We start from the raw sequence: 23,182 nt of genomic DNA, 5'->3' as shown, positions 1-23,182 counted from the left end.
AGTTCTCTCTGCCAAACGGACAAGATATACTTTCCACATCTTGCAAGCCATCTGCAAGTCCATATGAGCCAGCGGCTTTTTTTCTTGGAGGTTTCAAAACACATCTGATGATTTAGTTGTAGAGTATGAGTTGAAATTAAGGACAACATTTCTGAATTGTACATTGTATGCCAAGCTTAAGGAATGAGGAGCATTTCACAACGAGTCACTGCTGGGGAGCTGACGGAGGTCCTGGCCTGTCACTGCCCCAGCAGCTGTCCCCTCATACTTTAAAACCACCTCCATGGTGCTGGTACCTAACCACTCCTCCAGAAGCGCCTAGATTGAAAAGTGGCTGATGGTATGCCACTACTGGTTCAGCAGCATAGCGGTCCATCTCTGGCATAAGGTAATTCCTCAACAGGATAAGCAGAGTGTTATGCCATTTCCTGGGGTGGTACGCCATTGTTTTTCACCAGCACATACAGTTTACAAACAGCAGGTGCTGCAGGCCATCTCAGCAGGACCACCCTATGATGCTGTACTGTAAATGTATATATTTTTGTCTTTATTGACAGTGTAGCACAACATAGTGCCATAAATAAAGGAATGTATGGATTTTTTACTAATATAATAACTAATATTAGAGCCAGCCTTAGATTACATGTTTATTGTTAATCTAGCTACTGTAGCCAGTCTGACTAATCAATAACAGAAAGTGAGAACATGATAACAGTTTGCATCATATTAAATGCCAAGTTGTGGCATATTAACCAAACATCTATCTATCTATCTATCTATTTTTTTTATTTCATCAGATTGTAGATTCCCTGTTGAGGCAAATTTGTGATATTTGGCTTTACAAATAAAACTGACTTGTCCAAACTGGCCCTGCAGTCCTCTGCACATCTCCCAGTTAAAGCCTCCTGTAAAATATTCACAACTTAGGGTATCTGATCTGGCATGGTGGATATATAGGACAATATCGTTGGAGCAGGAAATGACTGGTGTGTACTGCAAACCTAAACCTGAGGTTTCAGTTTCAAGTCACGTTCTTAAGAGCTCCTTAGTGACTCCATCTAAATCCACTTCCTGGTCATTTAATTAAAGCTGCTCAAATGGGGAAAGGGAGGAAAGGATTATTTAATGAATGGCACAGACACTGTGCACTTCAGGTGCAGTATATATAGATTGGGATGAATGAAAAAAATAAATAAATATAGTTCTGGCAAGAAGCCTAAGGATGTCTCTATCTGAATCTATCAAATGTTAGCTGATAATACATCACTGTCAGCCTAAACCCCCAAACAGGCTTTGCAGCTGCATGGTGGACATTTTTTGTGATCAAATTATTTCACTTAAAACTTGGGAAAATCCAATTTAATTGTATACAGATGTTTATATACAATGCGTTTTATTATTTTGGTTATACTGTAATTCTATTCAGTTCTATTTTTATTATTTTGGACTGAGTAATCTTTTTTTTCTACCAAATGTTTGTGTTGTTTTATACATATAACAATGAAACAAATTCATTGTTATATGTATTTATTTTTATATTTTTTTGTTTATTTTATTAAGTGGATTTTATTTTCAGATTATAAAACATTGCCATTTTTTACCTTAAATTATTTATAGATTTGTTTCATTTAGTTGCATCTATTTATTTTTTCTTATTTCTTATTATTTATTGTATGATGTTACTTTTTTCAGATTTCTATTATATTACACTGACTTTTGCACTTTTTTACAATGTGTTATACGAGGATAATGTTCTTTTTCTTCTTAATAAATTGATGCATTTTGTTAACATATTCTACATACTATAATGTCATAATTTTTTTGCAAAGATATTTCTTAGTGTGACTGTTAAAGGGTTAAATGTTCTGAAATACACTGCACACCCAAGATGACTGCCATTCAGCGAAGATAATATCTCGCCCTTCAGTTTGTTTAGACATGGACGTCACCAAACATGTTAACGCTGCACGCAACAATGTGTCTGAGACAGGCGTCAGCTCTAGAGTTGCACTGGATGTATTATGAGCTGTGTGTTTGGGTCTGTGACACTGTACACCACCTGCACGGGCCGGCCGGCCTGCTGGCCACAGTGAGCTCACTTCTTCCACTGACAGCCGGTGACGGGTGTGTATGTTTGTGTGACAGGACGGCGCTTCAAAAACCTGGCATTTAATGGATAAAAATTCTGAAAACTAATAAATATTTGTATATTTTTATTAGGATTGATGCTGGTTAAAAACATAAACTCAATTAAAGTAGAAAATCATACGAATGTACAATATTTTCTATGGCCTGATTTTGAAAAGTGCTCTATGTGAGTATGAGTGAGAGTGTGTGACACTGACAAAAAAAAAATGTATAAAAATCAATGTTCTCCATTGACATATCCTTAGCTGTGATTATCTTTTTTTTGTTGTAGTTTTGTTCATTTTAAAACATAACACCATGACAAAAACCTAACTAATTCTATAATTTATATGATTTTACCACATCAAATTATTGTCAGATTATTTTTCCTGTATACACAGTTTTAATATACAGTTGATTACAGTCATAGTAATATACAGTTGATTACAGTCATGGTCACATCACTGTACATTAAGGAGTAATTTGAACTAAATGAAATCTCCAGAGTTTATTCAAGGTCAAAGTCAAGGCAAACCAAGGCCTGCAGACTTCAATGTAATACTAGAGTCCATCACTGGAGGGTAGTATTGCAATGATATACAGTGCAAAGGCATGTTTGCTGCAGTACAGCAACACACCCCAAATTCTTGTCTCTGTGTACAGAAAAACTTGACCAGAATATTTGACATATTGTTGAGGCGTTTCCTTTGCTTTCAATTTGACAAGAAAAGCTGTCAAGAGTCATAGTGTTAAACTAAATAACAATACCTCAAAACAACTGCAGTTGCAGTATGTCTTTGTGTGTTTTTATAGGCTTTACAGACTATGACTTTTTATTAATATTTTGATAATTTATTTTTCTTTTCATCCTACTTGCATTATGTCTAAATTATGTCACATATGTCAAGTCAGCTTGTAAATCAGAGCCTAATATTCACATTAGTGGGTGCTCCTTTTTCACTTTCACCCCTTCTCAAAAAGTGTGATAACACGGATCAAACTAATCCGCCTAATCTTCGAGTTACAACAGTGATAAAGGGTGAAGAATCTTATTCAGCAGATACAGCTATATAAACTCCACTATCTGCAGCAGTAATGACAGAAGTAGCCAGCTGTTGTGTTGCTCATCTGCAGTGAAATTTTGTTTCCTTAACTGGGTCAGCTCAGTTACGGCCCCACTGCGCACGCGCAGCTTGTAGGCTGCCTGTCAATGCCATAGCAACCAAAGCAGACATCAACCATCAACATGGTGAGTGCGTGTATCCTCGCTTCATCTTCTATTTCGTGTTTGTAGCGACATTTTACAGCCCTAACTGTTGTCACCTTTCCGCACATGCACTGGCTCCGTGTCTGAGAGCTAATAGTTGACCTTACATGCGACATTGTTGTCGCTGTTGGCTAATATGAGCTAACTTTAATTAGCTAGTTAGCTAACGCTAACCCTAAATGTCAATTGACCTAGCGTTGAATGGCAGGCTAACGTGTGAATGTCCGTGTCTGATGGCTGCTCGCTCAGAATGAGCTGTCCAGCTGCCAGGTTCTTCAATTTAAAATTAAAATGATGACAGTGTATGTTTTAAGCCTACAGCTTAGTTTTAAGTGTGTTTACTGTAGTGTAGAGCTGTTGCTAGCTTGTCTTCATTACCCATCTGCTATTTTGTCAACACAAAACAATGTCGCCTCTCCCCTGCCTGTCTGTTATTGAATATTATGTAATGTCTCCAGGCCAAAGCAACGACTGTGAAAGAAGCACTGGCCAAATGGGTGAGTGGAATACAAACACAGCTGAAAACACAGAGAGAATACAGTAATACACTGCAGAGTAATACAGTGATTTATTAATAATGATGCAAGAATGTAGAATAAGTGACTGAATATATATATATATATATATATACACACACACACATATAAACACTATTTGAAACACACATTTACAAAGTGCTTTAGGGATGTTCTGATCAAGGTTTTTGCCAATGATCCCAATCTGAGTCATTTGAAATTTAGTATCTGGTATCGAGTTTACCTGGATTATACAGCTGCGCAATGCACACTTCAAGAAAGTTATTAGAATCAATATAGTACATATGCTTGATAGCTTAATCCTTAGGGACTGTTTGGTGCATTTTATGCACATTAGTATTATAATAAATCTAGTTTAGGAAAAATGAACAACAAAAATTTCAATTCCACTTAAAGTGGTGAAGCAGCTTAAGTTGAACATGCAAAAAAAAAAAAAGAAATCAGTTTCTACTTATTGGAGCAGCAGCTTTACAATAAAAGCTGAATATCGGCCACAAATCGTGCTCTCAGTTTACCACACCTGTGTAACGGCGTAAACAAAGGATCGGGAGGAGCGCATGCTCAAAATAACAAATCACAGTCATTTAAAAAATGCCTTGATCTGGCCGATGGTGATACTTAAGATCTGACCAGGACATCTCTACTTTAAACACACATAAAAATATAAATAAATGAAGTCAAATAAATCACAATAGTTAACTTTGATAACTTGTCTGCAATGAGAAGATTTTCACTTTAGATGTCATTTGCTGCAAAAAGTGGATTTTGATTACCTTTTTTGTTAAAGCTGTCCTATTTGCCCAGAAATCCCGAGAACACATTTTTATGCCAGAAACATGTGAAAATGGAATCATATATGGTTAATAAATATGGTTTTATGTAATCAACTTTGATAACTCGTCTCTAATGAGAGGATTTTACTTTAGATGTAATTTCTGGCAAAAAGAAGATGTTTGTGTACTTTTTTTTTTTTTAAAAGGCTCTCTTATTTACCCAGAAACCCTTAGAAACGCATTTTTTATGTCAGAAACGTGAAAATAGATCAGTATGAAAGAAAACATGGTTCTAGTTAGACAAAACAAAAACAAAGACATAAGACATGAAGGTCATGTATCAAAGGGCTTGTATGGGATGGACAGGATCTTGTAGTTATTTCTGAATTCTATAGGAAGCTAATGGATTCAGGAATGGGTGAGATGTGTGGCCGACAGTGGTGTAGATGCATGATTGTTGTTGGGTTTCTTGTATTTACATCTTGTCATCTCTCTCTCTCTCTCTCTCTCTCATGTGTGTTTGTGTGTGTGTGCAGGAGGAGAAGTCAGGGGAGAAAGTGAGTGAGTCTAAAGCCATAAAACTGTACGGTCAGGTTCCTCCTATAGAGAAGATGGACGCCTCTCTCTCCACACTCACCAACTGCGAGTGAGTCCTGTTCCAATACCACTGCTTATTCCAACAAATTATACATACCGTAAATCTTCAATTAATAGCCCGGGCAATTATTTGCTAAAATCATTGCACTGAACAGACTTATATTTTGGACAAATATCTATATGGGACAGGCTTTTAATTACTTTAACACAGAAGTGTTGCCCAGCAAAGATGGAAATACTATGAAATTATATATTTAATCCTTTGGTTTTTTCCAAAATATGAAAAGACGGTAATGAGCAAAAAAATGACAAGTCAGCACAAAACGTGTGAAAAATACAACAAAAAACCCAGAAAATTTGCCGAATACCCTAACCCTAAACAAACATAATAAATAAATAAATAAATAAATAATTAAATAATTAATTTAAAAAAATGAGAAAGTAAAATATAATTAATTAAGTAAAATAAAATTAATTATGCGATATGCGATTGAACAAAATGTAATGAAGTATTCATTTGAGTATGTGAGATATTGGCTGATACTTTAATAGTTATGCAGCTGTTTCTGACAAAAACTTAAAAACTACATATGAGAGATTATTCCAAAAGATCACTGACTTTCAAGGGCACATCACTAAGCAGCTAATGCAGTGATTGTGTTTACTCACCAATAATATGTTATTGCACTGTATTTTCCACAGGAAGCTGTCTCTGTCCTCAAACTGCATTGAAAAAATAACCAATCTCAATGGCCTGAGTGAGTACTGACTGCACACATACACACACACACACACGCACACACACACACACACACACACACACACACACACACACACACACACACACACTTTTCATTGATGGAAATCTTCTGTTGTAATTTAATTTTTTATTTTTATTGTGTTTTTTTCCAGAGAACTTGAGGATATTATCATTAGGAAGAAATAATATAAAGGGCCTGAATGGGCTGGTAAGTTACATATTAAACAGGATTAACAGTAATTAGTGTTTTATTATTTCTCTCACCTCCTTCCATCTTGATTTCTGTGTTTTTCTTTCTTTCTTGACACAGTTTTTATCATTTCCTTTTTTTCTTTTTTCTCTTTTTTATTTTTACAGAAAATGAGTTTCAGAAGTAGTTAAGCATGCTTAATATATACTTTGAACATGCATTATTTTGCATTTGTGTGTGTGCAGGAGGCGGTAGGGGACACGTTAGAAGAGTTGTGGATCTCCTATAACTTGATAGAGAAACTGAAGGGAATTCAATTCATGAAGAACCTCAGAGTCCTGTACATGTCCAACAACCTGGTCAAAGAGTGGGGTAAGCCACATTCATCAATATTATCAACACATACTGAAACATAAAACTGCTCAGTAGATTGCAGAATTACTGTTTGTTGATTTGTGGGCTTAGGGATCTGTTTAAAAAAACCAAAAAAACTCTTCCTCTTGCCGAACATAGTTTGCTTTATTGAAGAGGATAGATATGTTAGCAGATTTTTTAAAAATCATGTACTCATTTTAAATTTCTCATCAAAACTGAGTTGTCAAATGATATTAAAAGTTCAGTTAGAGGAGTACCTCACCCCCAAATTACCATTTGCACATCAGTTACTCACCTCATGATAAAGTCTTGAAGAAAATATTTTTTCCATGCCCCCACAATGAACGGAGAATCCAAAACCAAAGACAGTTCTTTATAATTTGAAGTCACAGGGGTCAGCATTCAATAACAGAAAAAAATGACCTTTTTAATACCTTTACATAAATGCTCTCACAGCATGAACAATATAATCCAAGACTCATTTATCCAGTCATATTCTCAGCCCTGTCTGTTTGTTGTTTTCAAACAGACAGTTCTTTCCAAGGGAATTTAGTATTTTTTTAGTATTTAGTTTTAGTATATTTTAGTATTTCTTTAATCTGCTGTTTGTGTATTTGTTGGTTGGTGTTGAGGTCCTCAATGTGGCATTCTGCAGTCACTTTAGTATGATGTCTTCTCTGTGTTGTGCAGGAGAGTTTGTGAGGCTAGCTGACCTGCCGTGCCTGGCAGACCTGGTGTTTGTTGGGAATCCTCTGGAGGAGAAGCACTCAGATGAAGGAACCTGGATGGATGAAGCCTGTAAAAGACTGCCTAATCTGAAGAAACTAGATGGTAAGAGTGTCTCAGAAGAAATTTGTTTAAGAACCATGACCTATATTATATATTCCTGCTGCTATTGACATCCCTCATTGCTCTGTGCACAAAATGCTTTTTCCAAAATATTATAAATTAATATGATTTTCTACTTTTATTGTTTTAATTAAAAAAAAAACAAACATCAGTCATAATTAAAAATGCATTTGAGAATTTTAACCCTTTTTTTTAAATCATGATGCTGTTATGTTTTCAGAAGTTAAACAAAATACACAAAAAAATATTATTTTAAATATATCTCATAAAAAGCAGTTTGTTTTTAAGAAAAAATGATCACATATGGGATATGTCAGTGTTTTGCAGCAACATTATAGTGTTATTAGTGCTATTATACATTATAGTGTTTCCACCGCATATTTTAGACTTGTTGTAGGAGCTGAGCTGGAAATACCAAGATTAAACAAAAATCTTGCCAAAAATGTATACCATATGCATGAACACCGCCAAGATTTTAAAAAAGAAAATGAAGACTGAAAAGCGTCAAACAGCCCTTAAGGGTTAGAAGCAGTTTTGAAAAGGTGGGTTCTGATGAGTGAACGGAGAGAAGTTGGCGCAGTCCCAGAAATGTGAAACTAATGAAAAAACTTAACCAATGACAAAAAATTCCAATTTTCTCCATTATTAGTACTAAATTACACATTTCCTCTCAGGACACTATGTGAGACAATAATTTGGTTACATGATTGGAGATCTCTTTTCCTTTTGTTTCCAGGAACTCCGGTCATTAAACAGGAAGAGGATGAGGGAGATGGAGAGAGCTGAGGAGAGTGACCATCTGCAAAACTACAATCCCCTCCTACTGAGAGTCTTCCCTTTTTTAAGTTTTGTAAGGTTTGTCATTGGACTTTTCCTTATATAAAATGATTTCTACAGCAGCACAGACTTTTTTATAGATGAACAAACACATCATAACCAATACACAAAGAGATGTGTTCGTTTTAGAATTAAAAAAGTCTGTTAAAATGTAAATACTCCAGGCCTTGTGGGCTCAGGACAACAAAAAAAAAAAAGGTTTTGATGAGACCTTAAACTGTAAGGGATATACTTGATTAATACATTTCCTTGATTTTTTTACCGACAAAATATGAATGATAGTAACACTAATACTAGTTGTTCTGGTTAACCCTTTGATACCTGAGCAAATTGGCTTGATTTCTCTACAAAACATGGGAAGAATGCAATGAGCAACTTCAGAAGAAACGACCCAAAAATTTGCAACTAATTAGTAAAAAAGTACAAGAAAACTACCTAAAAATTAGAAAAAAAGGAATGTTAAAAAAAACACCAAAAAAACATAAGGAAATCTGAAAAAGATGCTTAAAATATAAATATAATTCTGTAGCATAATTTAAAATATATAATTCTGATTATTATAAAAACAGTTTTCTAGACTTATTTCCATAGCTTTTTAAAAAATAATCGCCCTCTTTAAATATTAGTAATAATAATAATACATTTTATTTGTAGGTGCCTTTCAGACCACTAAAGGTCACCTTACAAGTCAGAGTTAAACAATATTGTAACAACATATTAAGAAAAATAACAAGACAAATTTACAGTGTAAAAAATCATTATGTTTTATTATGTTTGGTTTAGTGTGAGCGAAAAGAGCTGAATAAAAATCAAACTGAATATGCAAGTTAAAAACGATGCGTTGATCCCCCCCCACACACACACACGTTTCAAAAGAATTCAAACCAATTTGTTCAGGGTTCAGAGGATCAATCACTTGTGAAACGTCCCTGAACGCAGCACAAGAAAAGTGATGTGCATCCAGGTTTTAAAGGGTATACTGGAGATTCACTGTTGGAATTTTGTATTATTTGTGGGTCCAAAACATTTAACATTTAAATGTACGATGTGTTTTTTAGATTGTATTTGACTTTATGTGCCTCTATGTTACAGAAACAAACACTAAAGCACAGTGTAGCACACACACACTAGTGGGCAGAAACATTCGTGTGGACCTGATGTGATTAGGTGATTCTGTTATCTCCATGCTAATAGACCGGCGTCAGCCTAATGGAAGTCAACTGTAAATGTACCTGACACTGTTCTCCCATACATATGGTCAAATAAAGCTAAATATTAGCTGGACTATGCTACATGTACATGACACTGGACTAAGCAATAGAACAACAGTCAGGAAAAATTATACACTTTAGTGTCAAGCACAAATAAAAAACAGCTGAATCCTGCTGTGGTACTGAAGCAGCACGCTGTTTTCCTAGTTGTTATCAACATTCAGGAATCCACTGACACTCTGACTGCTCAGATAGAAAGCAGGAGTAGACTTTGAAAAGACAGTTAAAGGGATAGTTACTTTTTTTTTTTTAAATTAGCACGCCGCCAGTTTGGAGAAGCAGGCTGGAGTCTGACACTGAAGCTAAGCAATGCACTGCTGTGGACGTGTTAGTAACAAAACGTATTTTAGCCACCTAAAAAAAGTCTCACCAAAAAACATTGATATCAGTTTAAGTGGACACTATATTAAGAATATTTTCACTGCTTCACCTTGATTCTAATTGGAAAATGACGCTGCTATATAGCTCTCTTCAAAGCCAGACTCCTTTAAGAAAAACTGTGATTTAACATCGGTGAACATTGGAGCTGCTGGTGTACAGCTGCTTTATTCAGTTAGTTTGTTTGTTTTATTCTGTAATTTTGATATTTAAAAGCGTTGGTTTAGATTCACCAAAGTCACATAATAACACAAACTACCTAACTGATCAAAGCAGCTGTAGACCAGCAGCCTCCATGTTTAGCAAGCTAAAATTACGAGAGCATAGATGGGCAACTGAAGCTTTTAATGGCTTCCCCTGCTGAAACAGGCTGTCTGACAGAAAGTTAGAGCAGTGAAAATACTCTCAATATAATGTACACTTAAAGTGATATTGATTTTTTATTTTGTTTTATGTGGGACTTTTTTTAAGGTGGCTAAAATGCATTTTGTTGCTGGCCCCCATCCACAGCAGTACATAGTTCAGCTTCAGTGTTAGACTCCAGCCTGCTTCTCCAAACGGGGGGCCTGCAGACTGACATCTACTGTGTTTAATACACTAACTGTAAATAAGTACCTCATACAACCCCACTTAAAAAAAACTGAACTATCCCTTTAAGTTAGAATTGACTCTCGTTCTCATGGAACATGAAGGAACCATCTCCAGCGACCCTGCAGCAGCCTGTTGGGCAGGACTGTGGAGCTCACATAGCTGAGAGAAAACACGACCAAAATCCAGCTCTGTTTAGCACTGTGTTAGAGGTGATGTAGTATGTCTAAACTTTGAACTTTTTAAAGGGCACAGACTAGCCTACTGTATTTTACTGTCAGTGGATCCATTGATTCCACATTGATCCTGTTCTTGAGTTTGTGATACCAAGCTTAATGCATGTCCTGTTTAATACATTACACATTGTCTGTGTGAAATGATTTTCATGTTTTAAATTATTCTAGGCATGTTTGTACCTACGATTGAGGTGCTTATGGTTTCTTTTTAAATTATTTTGATATTTTAAATAAATACTGTTGAAGTATATCAATTAAACCTTGTCGCTTGAAGTATAACATTAATTGTGGTAATTTATGATAATGCAACATGGAATAATTTAGGGACTGCACTTAATTTTTCACAGTATGTTTTTCAGCTGTATTTAACAAAAAACATGTACAAAATACATAATTTAAAGAAGAACACAAACATATAATAATAATATTAATACTACTGTCAATAATAATTATAATAATCATTTTTATTATAATTTTTGGTCTAATTTAAATTCTCATGATTTTAATAACTGTAATATCACTCATTATTTAACCCTTAAAGATATAATCTATTGCTATGATGATACAAGTAACACATATATAATACATAAAATAAAACAATAATATTATTTTTTATTATTATTATTATTATTATTTTATTGGGGAAATTCTTTATCCATAAACATAAATGTTTAGGTTTACAACTAAAAGACGTTAAAAGATCTAGCAGGATTTAGGATCAGCTAAAATAAAGTTACCTTGTACCTTGTATCTTTCAATAGATTTTAACTCAGTGGCTCTCCTCTCTTGCTCTTACAAACAACAAAAGAAGCAAGACAAGAGATTTTTATACAAAATTTACAAAAACTCGTTTGGCGAAAGCCCTGATTTGATACTAATATGATTATTTTTATTTTTTGGTACGTGAATGTTTGTAACACAGGTCTGAGTTGGAGCGACTCGGAGCGCACCAATGAAAAGAAAGCCCAGCCTACTTCTTTGAGAGTCGCATTCATGATTGGCCAATATAGCTATCAATCACAACTTCTTCCTTTCGCTTCCCTGGCAACGGCCTCGCACCCGGAAGTTATTGTTTTCGCCGCGAAATACCAACAGCATAACTTAAAAGAGGCAAAAATGTCGTTAAAAATGTCGTTAAACGTTACTTTCTGTCGGTCTGTTGGACTTCGCGTGATATACGAGTGGACAGAGAGTTATGTCATGTGTGTGTAGTGTGTGGTGTGTGTCATGCAGCGGAAAAAAGCGGCTGTGAGCGTGGAGGTGAAGCAGGTGATCGCAGCTCTGTGCAGACTGCTGACCGCCACCGGCCTTCATCCTGTCCCCGCACCGGACACCTTCAGACGGGCTAAATTCGGTGCTGGACTCGAAGTGGTACGTTATCATCTGTGTTCACTGTCAGGGCTGGAATGGAGCTACATGTTGTCGAAATGTGCATTTATGTTCTGTTTTGAGGTACTTTTATTGTAGTTTTTAATATTGTACCAGGTATTTGAAAGCTTACGTTAGTAGTTGCTGGATTTTACATAAAGGAGATATGATCATAGAAATGTATGATTAAATAAAGGGGTCGAGCGATATTGTTTTTCAGGGCTGATACTAATACAGATTATTAGTAGGTTATGAAACCGATTACTTATATTTGGAACCGATATGCATTAACGATAAAAAATGAAAATCTTTCTGTCAATCTTAAGAATTTGGAATATACCAAACTCCAGCACAAAACTTTGTTTAAATGCCTTTAGCAAATGTATAATCAAAATGAAACTTGAAATACAGCAAGTTTCTTGGAACTCAAGTCAAGTAAAAATTTAAATAAAAACTGAATAAATAAGAATAGCTCCCTGAGGCTTTACAAAGTAAAAGTTCCTCCCATGCTGACACTGTCTTCACATTTTTTGATTAATTAATTTTATTAGTGATCGTTAAAATAAAATGCCAATACAGATAATAGGCAAATTGCCAAATATCGGCCCCCATAATTGGCCTGGCTGATAATCTGCCGAACCCGAATTAAATTTGATTGATTTCCAATAATGCCAGTAGGATCATATCAATTTTGATCACATGTAAAGTGTAATATGGTGTAAACGTTAACTGCTATCCATGTAGAGTGACCTAGATTAGATATGAGTATATTTTAAAATATATAATAAAATATATAAAAACTAGAATAATATATAAAATTATAAATAAACAAACAGCGATCGACCTCTTATTTAAACTGTCTTAGCATTAAAATGTGAAATGTCTTCTTTGTAGCTTCCATGTTGTACCCACTTTACGAGCTCAACGCTCATGAACACAACGAAGTTGGAAGAACGACTTCCCAACTCAGAAACTACGACCCTCTGACATCACATGAATGCAGCAATGGGCCAAATTAAATGGCCCATTCCTAAAATGGAAAATTTGAAAAGGAAATAGAAAAAAATATCTCAGTGTGCTGCACATGTTGATATACTGTACATATAGTTTTTGATTTCTTTTGTTTCCCAGGAGGATCAGTTTTGGCAGCTGCTGGCCGATATCCTTCAGCTGTCCGGCATTGTTTCCTGTGAAGCGAGTGCACAGCCAGGAGGAGGTAAGTCACAGCGTTTATCCACATAGAGCTGTTCATGACTTTTAATGCAACTTGTCCAACAAGCTACTGATTTGCTTTTTTTACCTTCATGATTTAAAAACATCCCATGAGACAAAACCTGTCAATTCCTAAATACCATCAGTTCTTTGTCATTACACATTATCCCTTTAGAACCTGGAACAACATCAGTTTTGTTGTGCTGCATTCAGGTGCCTTTCACAAGCTGTTTGGATTTTTTAAACCTGAGCAAATTGATTTAGAAAACATGGGGAAAATTATAAAATTATCCAGAAGATAGAGAAAAATATCTAAAAAAAAATATTTATAATTAGGATTTAATATATAAAATATCCGACTCCGGATAAGCGGAAGAAAATGGATGGATGGATGGATATTTAAAATTATGGTACAGAAGGGGTGCACAGTAGCTCAGTGGATAGAGCCCCATGTGCAAAGGCAATGTCCTCGCCACAACACCCGCGTATTCGCCTCCAGCTCATGGCCCTTTGCTGCACTTTTTCAAGTGATTTTCTTGTTTGTTTATGACTTTTCTCCTATGTTGTGATTTTTTTTTTTGCCCATCGCCTGCACAATCATATACGTTCTTGAATTAGACTGAATTTTAACATTGGCTCTTTATAGCACTAAACAGAACAAAAATCAGTTTGTGCGGCTGTTTGCACACAACTGGACCAAACTGATGGATGTGTCTTGATGGGGTGAAAGTAGTTAAGTGAACTTGATGAGTGACTGCGTGTGTTTTCTGTGTCTGTGTGCAGCCTCAGAGTGCAGGAAGCTGGTGGCTGCAGGCCTCTGGCAGACAGGATACCATGCTGACTGGATGTATTGGACGGATGGAGGAGAAGGAAGGGAGGGAGGGAGATCCTCCAGCAGAGACCTCCTGCTGGCTCTGGGCTGGCTGCTTGCTGAAGGACAGCTGGAGAAACTGCTGTCACAGAGAGTCCAGCAACTGGACAGAACACTGCTCACACCCACACCAGTAAGAACCACTGATACACTTCCATATCATACAGGTAAAGCTAGTTCTGTATATGTATTTGTTTACTTTTACATCTCTAATCTCTCTCTCCCTCTCCGTTAGGTGAACCCTCAGCTTTCCAGTGAGCTCCAGTTAGACCCGGCATGTCTGAGGAAACTTCAGTGGCTCGTTGGTTGTCTGAGACACCAGGGCCGGACTTTGCTGTCCATGCAAGAGGAGCGAACCCGCTTACTCCATGTTGTGAGAAAATCCCCTCTTTTCCAACTTTTCCACATGCTGCCATTCTGTATTTGTCATTTGCTGCAAGAAAAACTAGAATTACTTCCATGCGGTTGTAAGCCTCTGTGCACTTACAGTTACAGCTGCACTTATAGTTTACAGTAAGTGCAACTTGATTGCAAAAACATAGAAAACATGGATGCTTCACACACGTCTTTCCACTCAACAGCACAAAAAATCTGTTCATAGCATTTAACTGAGAGGGATCAATGGCCAGAAATGGCTGTTTGGTTACTGTTTAATGTTAGTCTGCATTAAATCAGAAAATGTTTTTAAATCTTAATTGGATTGAGCTTTAAGTCTAACCAAGAAATCAATAATTTTCTCAGGTTTTCTCTGCCAGCCGTCCCTCTTCTGTGTCCTCCTCCGCTGATCAGAGCTCCACAGTGCTAAAGAAGGTAAGAGTTTCTGTCTTTTTTAAAGGAAATACCAACGGCGTGTTCTGCCTGTAGTTAGAATGACTGTATATAACTAAACATTTCCTGTCTGTTAACAACCAAGTATAAAAAACGTTTCCATCTTTTATGGCCACAAAATCATTTTGTAAATGCCAAGAAAATACAATTTTCTTGGCATTACGATGTACCATGTTCTTTATTGTTAATTTGACACTTCATTACCATGCTTTGGCTGTAGTGGGTTTGGAAGTTGTTTCTTTTTTTAAAGAAAGTGCTGCATAGCAATATCATGATAATAAAACAGCTTATTTAACTTGAAAAATAATGATTTATCCAGTCCATCATGTGTGTGTGTGTGTGTGTGTGTGTGTGTGTGTGTGTGTGTGTTATAGGACTGTGTTTGTATACGGCAGCTCTGTGACCTTCTCGAAGCTTATCTGAACTGGAAACAGGTGGAGAAAGTCTTCTGGACCTGGATGGTGAGTTAGACACAATAAAGAGGGAAACAACAGCACAAGTCAACACAGAGGTGATTTCCAACAGTGGGATCATGATTCTTTTACATTCATATATGTATATTCAGCATAATTAGCTAAGCAAGCACAGCTCTCGTTTGGTTTTAACCAGCATTTTGTTGTAGCTCTTATTGTGATGGATTTTATATCTGAAATCAATTTGATTTCAGTTGGATGCTGCCATGTATTTGACCCACTGATATTACTGTCACCAGCCAGCAGATTTGCCAAGCTCTCCTTTCAGTGTCCTCCAAGATGGCAGCAGCCACATGTGCCAGGAAATTTGACGTGCGTGTGTGTGTGTTTGTGCGCGCGCGTGTGTGTGTGTGTGCGTGTGCACACGTGTGTGTAGGACAGTGTGGTGGACTGCCATCTGACAGATCCTGCTGTCAAGAAGCCTACACATGCACCCGATGGGAGTGCAAGAGTGTGTCACCACGGAAACCGGGGGCTAGAGAAATTGGAGGACATGCTATTGAGACTGCCTACAGGCCAGGTGTGCAACACACACACACACACACACACACTCTTTTTGATTCCTACCGAGGTCGATGCCTAATGGTTGTGCTGGTCGTTTTTAGAAAAGCAGCTGAAGTGTTGGAAAATGATCGTGGGGGAGTTAAGTGCTGGAACAGTTCCTTGACAGGCAACATTTTATCCAGCCAATACTTGGTGCAGCATCTCTGGTTAGAGCAATCAGCAAAAACACACTCCTGAACAGCCTGAACAGTAAATCTCTCAAAAAAACATCTTTATTGGACAAATTTTCCGCCTCTGTAGAAACTGTGTCGATGACAATGATCTCCAGTCAAAAGCAATTGAGCTGGAGAATGCTTCAGGGGCAGAGGATTCTGTTACATTTATAGACTCAGCCTATCAGAGAGCAGAGGACATTCTCTAAGACAAATATGCCAAACAGCAAACATCCGGAAGAGTTTGCTTTTCACCTGTTTTCAATTCAGCGTCTGCACAGATGAAACAAACAGCATGGGTGAGCCTTTCAAGGTCTTGCTTCGACATTATTCCTCTGACTCTTGCGATGTTTTTTAAAGGATAGTAGGCAGATGAAGTTACTGATTTGACTATGGAAATGTAGGTCTTAGTCCTGGAGAACCCCGAGGTTTCTTGCTTGACTCTTGGTTTTGAGATAGTTGGATTCAAGGTGAGAGCTGACACTGTCTCTCTCTGAGAGACATCATGTTACTCCACTGTAGGTCTTACTCAATGTCTTCCTCTTATCCAATGCCACAGAAAGGACAGAGAAGAGGCAGAGGGGAGGCTGAGGACAGAGCAGAAGAAGGACAGAGATTGCAGGATGGTTCAAACACCTCCTGCCTCTCTCCTTTTCTCTCCCCTCTCCCCTGCATACCCTCCCATCCACAGGTCTACCGAGCCAGACTCCAGACTGAGAAGCCTGTCAGACACAGCAGCCACCGAGCAGAGGGGCCCCACGGCGGGGCCGAGACTCTGGGCGAGCTCCCAGCATCCCAGGCTGCGCATACGCTTCTTCAGACGGAGGCTCTACTGCTGGAGAGGAGGGACCGACAAAGATTGGCCAATAGGATGCAGCTGCAAGAGATGATCGGCAGGCTGGATGAACTGGTGCTGATCCCACCGTAGAGTTTTTTTAGATCTTTAAATTAAGCTGATTTATTCATTAAGAAATAAACACAATATGGATTTTCATTTTATAGTTTGCCAAAGATTGACTTGGCATGGAAAAGAGATATTTTCTTCTTCTAAAAAAAAAAAAATAATAAAAAAAATTGACAACCGATTAAAAAAAAAAAGAAAAAAGTATCTGGTAGGGGGTCTCCCTGAAAGTCACAGATTCAAATCATGAGTCAAAGACCCTTCAACTGACTGAGTTTGCATCAAGTCAAGCAGTCTTATATTGTCTTTGTTAGTCAGAATGCTGTGCAGTGTACTTCTGGGGGTATTTTGGTCCCTAGTTTTTGCTGTGGAGTGAGCACTCTGTACTTTCATGCTACTCTTTGACATGCAGGCAGCAGCACAGAGGGGCAAAGACTGCACGGTAATACTCTGAAATATCATTTTCCCCTCTCTGCTGCTTAGAAGTGGTGAATTTCAAAGCTTACAGCAAGTTAATACAATGGTCTCTGGCTTTTGTTTCATATCTATTGTCGGCAAAAAATGGTGCAAATTCACGACCTGTCGTTAGCGCTGAATGTCCTGTTGAACCCTGTTCAAACTTTAAAACGTTGTATAGAGAAAAAAAAAAGAATCATGGAATATTTAACTTAAATCTGATTCGACTAACATAGTATCCAATATGGGTAATGTCGTTTTTCACAAGTGCAAGTATAATTTAAGAAAAATGTGTCAATATTTGTGATGAAGGAAAATCCTCATCTGTGTTCAGTGTTTTACTCTTGTGATCAAAGTGATCTAAAGCTCAATCTTCAGTCTGTTCTGTAAATAGTTTTCTAATGAATAATACATATGGCAACTTCTGATCAAATCATATCAATTTTACGCCTAAAATAACTTCAGGTTTGGTCAAATTGATTTCCGGGATTAAGCTAGACTAACAGTTCCCCGACTCCAGATCAGTCCTTTATGCACGGACATGAGATTGGTATCAAGCTTCTTATCTCACTCTCAAAAAGATAGCAAACATTTGTATCTCCCAATGTTGAACCACTAATTTAATGTCTTTTTAGGGTCATTTGAAAGATACATATGTCTATTTGTGCTAGCTGTGTATCTAAAATGCGTTAATCTTTAAAGTGCTTTTGACTCAAGTGAGTCAGACTCAAGACACCAATTTGATGACTTTAAACTTGACTTTAAAAAATTGGAAAAATTCTTGGAAACCAACTTGAACTTTGACAACAATAACTTGCGACTTCACTTGGATGTGAGCCTTTCAACTTGAAAATACCAAAGATTTAAAATAATGTTATTTTAAAAGTGTTCCACAAATCAGTTCATAGCCTAAATGAACTAACATTAATTTGAATCTTTTTATTTCATTTAGACAAAAAATCTGCTACAACATACATTATCATTTTAACACTTACAGAAAATATATAACAAATTCGGGAAGAGAAAGACTTTTTTATAATATGAGATGAGTGAAATATAATAAGACCAGACAGAAACATACAAAATTCTTTCAGTTGTGGTTCAGCTTAATTTTGATAAATGCTACAGAGGTCCAATGTCAGTCAAGTTTTTTAATGGTTAAGTTCAGTTGCACTTTATTTAACTTGTTTTAACAAAGAAGTGCATGTACTTTGTTATTACAATGGCAATACATTTTGTGAAAAGGCCATATGACTTCTTTAGGACTCACAACTCAAAGTTTAGGACTTGCAAAACAGTGATTTTTGCCCATTTCTGGTTTGAAATCAAACACAAGCTATACTTGTCAAAAACACATTTTGCATCTTTATTTATTAATCCAATTAAAAACACATTTTTTTTCAGTATCATATGATAGTGAAAGTGCTACAAAAACTAGAAGTAGAATTTTATGATGCAAAACTTGAGCACTAATAATACAGCAGGTGTAAATGACTTAATGTCTACATTATTTTCATGTCTCATAAATTAATGGACTGAGTAATATCCCTTTAAAAAGTTTTTTGCCATTGCCTCTTTATTTTCTAAATAAAGAACTGTACAGACCAAATTATCATGAAGAATTAACCACCAGTAGTTTGTGCATGTAGGAGTTGAGCCACTTCTGTCTCTCCATAGAGGTGAGGACTTTACTCTTCTCTCTGAAGGCTGCATCATCAGCCACCGCCATGCTCCTCTTCACCCCGCCGACAGGCCACGCCCTCTCCACGCTACAAATACACAGACCAAGACATCAAGATCAGTGACAAGACAACAATCCAGGTACCAGAGACTCTGAAACTAATACTTCACTGGTGTTTTGTTTCGTTTTTTTAGAGTCTATAGTCTATATGCTTTGAAATTAGCCAATACGAGTAGAGTACTTTTTTAGATTGACGTATTACGTAAAGTCATACTCTCAAACGTTTTGGTTAACTGTTTGCATCACACGGCTAACATAACCAAATGGTTATCAATGGGTTTCACAGCAAAGTCATGTGTGGGTAAAGTCAGCGTAGGTATTAGTTTCTTAAATACTGTGTCTTATTTGATAAGAACTTAAATGCAGTCTCCCTCACTATGAATTTACCTGGCCTCTGCCCTCTCAGGGGCAAACAGCCACGCCTCCTTCATCAGTCCTGCCCTGCTGTTGGCTGCTGTTCTGAAGGCGGGCGCTGACAGCATTTTAATGCTCCAGTTACGGAGAGAGATGGAGGGGAAGAGGACATCCCAGTCATCTCGTTTAGGTTCCTCTGAATCATTGGGACTTCTGGAATCAGATAGTATTTAATGTTAAGATTCCATGGGAAACATATTTGATTGTACCATGTACAGCATATTAAATAGACAACAAAGTAAGGTGTTGGAGGTACTAGTTGGTGCGGTGGTCTGCTCTTTGTTTGCTCATTCATTCCAAACCATTGTGCCGTTAACAGTGAAGGCTGCTGTCTTGAGGAGGTTCAATGAGTACCCACCTGAGAGGTATCTGAGGCTGAGGGAAGCCAGATGTCACCAAGGTTATACCCAAAATGCAAAGCACCAGGAATGACAATCGGGGGAAAGCAGGCAGCTCCGACATCCTGAGAAGGACATAAAAGAAAAGAGGCTCTCTTGACAAAGATACAAGTACATCAAGTACATGTCAACTGAGTTGTGCAGTTTTAATCTTAATAATAATTAACAACAAAACAAAACTAAAAAAAAATGCACATGGTTTTATTATCATTAATAAATACAAAAATAAATTCTTGCACATCAAGGCTACCTTATAGCTCACTTTACATTAGGATTCTCTATAGTAGACAACAGTTCTTTATAATGCCAAAAAATGCTCTTTCTCAACCTTGGGGTTGGGGTCTGGTGTTATAAAACTAAGTAAATAAAATAAAATTAGCTAAATTTCATCATTTCTAAGTTATCCACTTGGAGCTCTCATCAAGATGTTGAAAATAGAGAGTTAAAATGTACTTAGATTCACCTGAAAACCTGGAACAAGTTGTTTCACAAGAATTTTGGGACCTAAAATTAGCCATTAAACCATCACCATCCTGATATTGCTGCAAATAACCATTTCAGACTATCTGTGTATTTGACACAGTGGACAAGTGTTTTACAAATATTTTAATATCGAATGTTAGCCCACATAACCAGCAAATCAGTTTTGTTGGTGCTCAGCCTGAACCAAATTCTTGCAATTATGGTCCCAATGAGACACACTTTTACTACTTTTTAAAATGTATAATTTCTGCCAATAAATTCTAAAGCCACTCGGGGAACTAAAACTGAAAGTAAAGTTAACTTCATGCAAAGGTGTTAAAGGACTTGTTTAAGTCTTTAGTAGGCTGGTAGTTGGCTGATTTCTTACCTGCTTCTCAGGTGGACGTGTTTGTCTGTCTATTAAAAGTTGGTACCAGCGAGGAGCTTCTCAAGGCTGGACTTCGGAGGGTAAAGGTCAGGCGTCACACAAGCCGAGATGTTCCGCGCAAACAACTAATCACAGCAGCAGAAATGACTACTGTATGTGCAGTCAGGCACTTTATTGCTGTCTTCTATCTACCACGTATTTCCTTGCTTACCTTCTCTAAATAGATTGAAGAAATTGGATTTCCATTCGTACTATTTGTGTTTGGACTGCTCGTTGCTTCTCTAAGTGGCTGCGTGCTGAGCTACGGTGGTTGAAAAGTATTGTTTTCTTGACTTACATAGCTACTTATATACCCTGGACTGGAGTGTTTTAACTCCCCTTCCCCCCCAACCCTCCCACGCATATACGCAAGCATGCACACTCTTCACCAGATCAAACCAACTTTGAGTTTAGCGTGCGAGAGGACAGCCCTAGTGGAAGTCCTGTTAGCTTGTTAGTGTCCTTTTTCAAAGACTCTCGGTCATGGAGCTGTTGTGGAGAGCCCACTATCTTATTACTGAAAATCATTATAGTGCTTGTGTGTGTGTGTGTGTGTGTGTGTGTGTGTGTGTGTGTGTTCATTCATACCCCGTGGCAGGTCATCACAGGCAGGATGTTTCTTTCGAAGAAATAAACATTACCATCTCCCTTTGTCGAGAAAAAAAAAAGACATTTATATGGACTTGGGGAACAAATCTTATATTACTGAGTATAATCTTTTAACTTGATATGGTGAACGTTACAACATACAGTTGCCTAAATTTTAGCGTTGACTTGGAGAAATGGCTATGTCCATCTGATAGACTGAAGTCAAGTGTTAACTGTCCTTCTGTTTCTGTTTTGGTGTCCACAGTTCCTGAGTTAAATGTCTACCTTTCTCTTGTAACCACTAGCTCATTCATTTTGGCTTTGTCCAGTTGAGGACCTTTGGGATGGTGTCTGGCACCAGTGTGCTGGCAGTGGATCCTTCGAGTCCTATGGGTTGTGAGGTAGGGCACATTCCATGGATGCTTGTTAAGACTGGGATCTGGGGAATTTGAAGGCCAGGTCGATGCCCTCAGCTCTTAGTCCTCAGGCCATTCCTAAGCAGCTTTTGCAGTGTGATAAGGTGCATTGTCCTGCTGGGGGCATTGCCAGAGGGGAATGTTGTTGGCATATGGAGGTGGATTTGGTCTACAATGGTTTTGGGTGGGTTAAGTGTGTCAGGTGTGGTCCATATGAATGGCAGGACCCAAGGTTTGCATTGCATTGTAATGAAATGATTGATGTTATTCATCTGTCAGTGGTTTTAGCGTTTTGGTTGATCTGTGTTTTTTTAGTAGATACAATGTAGATCATTCTAGTAGATCATGTCCATGTTGAGGGCGGCACGGTGGCTTTGTGGTTAGCACTGTTGCCTCACAGCAAGAGAGTCCCTGATAACCCTTGGAATGGGGTTCGGTCCAGGCGGGGGCCCTTCTGTGCGGAGTTTGCATGTTCTCCCCGTGTCTGCGTGGGTTCTCTCCGGGGTCTCTGGCTTCCTCCCACAGTCCAAAGACATGCAGCTCAGTTGGATTGGTGACTCTAAATTGCCCTTAGGTGTGACTGTGAGTGTGTATGGTTGTCTGTCTATATGTGTCGGCCCTGCGATAGTCTGGCGACCTGTCCAGGGTGTACCCCGCCTTCCGCCCGATGACAGCCCCCCCCGCGACCCTTACGAGGACAAGCGGTTACAGAAAATGACTGACTGACTGATGTCCATGTTGATCATCGCAGCTTATCATAAGAGGACCACTCCAAGACAAACATTTGTGAATAAAGGAATCCTTAGATTTTGATACTCTGAAGTAGGACAGCAACATTCTTGGACATGTCAGTTTTAAAAACGTTCTCTGGACTTGTTGCACCCAATGGCATCTACAGTTCTTGAAAGAGTTTGTTGACCCCTCTTTCAGGGAAGGATTCAGCCATTGCTACTGTACAAAGATACCCTGTTAGTGTGCCAGTATTGAGAAACCCTCCGTCTCCGAACATAAGCTGTACAGGAAGTGGGAAGAAATATATTCGACGTTCACACATTAAATTTGATGCTTTGCCCTTGCTTGCTTTGCCCTCATGAAACAATTTCTGTGTGTGGCTTCTGACTAAAATG

At 37.7% G+C, this 23,182-nt stretch overlaps 3 protein-coding genes across 5 annotated transcripts; 2 read left to right on the top strand and 1 right to left on the bottom strand.

Moving 5' to 3' along the window:
* The first annotated feature begins 3,312 nt into the window (after positions 1-3,312).
* On the top strand, positions 3,313-9,595 carry dnal1 (dynein, axonemal, light chain 1). Its single transcript, XM_042501267.2, has 8 exons — positions 3,313-3,376; positions 3,853-3,891; positions 5,240-5,349; positions 6,003-6,058; positions 6,213-6,268; positions 6,496-6,622; positions 7,316-7,456; positions 8,211-9,595. Exons 1-8 carry the CDS (start codon positions 3,374-3,376, stop codon positions 8,258-8,260), a joined length of 582 nt encoding a protein of 193 aa, XP_042357201.1. The 5' UTR covers positions 3,313-3,373; the 3' UTR covers positions 8,261-9,595.
* A 2,216-nt stretch (positions 9,596-11,811) lies between these two features.
* tedc1 (tubulin epsilon and delta complex 1) lies at positions 11,812-17,246 on the top strand. 3 transcript variants are annotated; one of them, XM_088087772.1, is made up of 8 exons: positions 11,812-12,155; positions 13,284-13,368; positions 14,148-14,368; positions 14,471-14,608; positions 14,977-15,045; positions 15,438-15,524; positions 15,913-16,056; positions 16,944-17,246. In XM_088087772.1, the coding sequence occupies exons 1-8, from the start codon at positions 12,012-12,014 to the stop codon at positions 17,178-17,180; spliced, it is 1,125 nt and encodes a 374-aa protein (XP_087943898.1). In that variant the 5' UTR covers positions 11,812-12,011; the 3' UTR covers positions 17,181-17,246. The 3 variants fall into 3 exon arrangements, with proteins under 3 accessions (XP_087943898.1, XP_087943899.1, XP_042357357.2); XM_042501423.2 differs by having other exon boundaries at positions 11,814-12,155; positions 16,812-17,246; XM_088087773.1 differs by lacking the exon at positions 15,913-16,056 and having other exon boundaries at positions 16,812-17,246.
* Positions 17,247-18,763: 1,517 nt separating this feature from the next.
* pth2 (parathyroid hormone 2) lies at positions 18,764-21,035 on the bottom strand. Its single transcript, XM_042500210.2, has 4 exons — positions 21,013-21,035; positions 20,123-20,227; positions 19,738-19,917; positions 18,764-19,378 (listed from the first exon to the last, which is right to left on the bottom strand). Exons 2-4 carry the CDS (start codon positions 20,224-20,226, stop codon positions 19,222-19,224), a joined length of 441 nt encoding a protein of 146 aa, XP_042356144.1. The 5' UTR covers position 20,227; positions 21,013-21,035; the 3' UTR covers positions 18,764-19,221.
* Positions 21,036-23,182: the final 2,147 nt, after the last annotated feature.

This window comes from Plectropomus leopardus, chromosome 14 (genome assembly GCF_026936395.1).
Source record: "Plectropomus leopardus strain MGB_pleo_1.0 chromosome 14, ASM2693639v1, whole genome shotgun sequence".
Taxonomy (NCBI): domain Eukaryota; kingdom Metazoa; phylum Chordata; class Actinopteri; order Perciformes; family Serranidae; genus Plectropomus; species Plectropomus leopardus.
The sequence above is the reverse complement of the archived record's forward strand: the minus strand, read 5'-3'. Positions and strand labels throughout refer to the sequence as shown.

What these genes read in the sequence shown, in the direction of transcription:
- dnal1 (XM_042501267.2), top strand. An exon ending in TAAAGGGCCTGAATGGGCTG is followed by an intron (nt 6,269 to 6,495) that starts GTAAGTTACATA and finishes GTGTGTGTGCAG; the next exon opens with GAGGCGGTAGGGGACACGTT. An exon ending in CAACCTGGTCAAAGAGTGGG is followed by an intron (nt 6,623 to 7,315) that starts GTAAGCCACATT and finishes TGTGTTGTGCAG; the next exon opens with GAGAGTTTGTGAGGCTAGCT.
- tedc1 (XM_042501423.2), top strand. Translation starts at nt 12,012, where the DNA reads ATGCAGCGGAAAAAAGCGGCTGTGAGCGTGGAGGTGAAGCAGGTGATC. An exon ending in CACTGCTCACACCCACACCA is followed by an intron (nt 14,369 to 14,470) that starts GTAAGAACCACT and finishes CCTCTCCGTTAG; the next exon opens with GTGAACCCTCAGCTTTCCAG. An exon ending in TGAGACTGCCTACAGGCCAG is followed by an intron (nt 16,057 to 16,811) that starts GTGTGCAACACA and finishes CCAATGCCACAG; the next exon opens with AAAGGACAGAGAAGAGGCAG.
- pth2 (XM_042500210.2), bottom strand. Translation starts at nt 20,226, where the DNA reads ATGTCGGAGCTGCCTGCTTTCCCCCGATTGTCATTCCTGGTGCTTTGC. An exon ending in CAGCCTCAGATACCTCTCAG is followed by an intron (nt 19,918 to 20,122) that starts GTGGGTACTCAT and finishes ATCTGATTCCAG; the next exon opens with AAGTCCCAATGATTCAGAGG. An exon ending in CCTGAGAGGGCAGAGGCCAG is followed by an intron (nt 19,379 to 19,737) that starts GTAAATTCATAG and finishes GTGTATTTGTAG; the next exon opens with CGTGGAGAGGGCGTGGCCTG.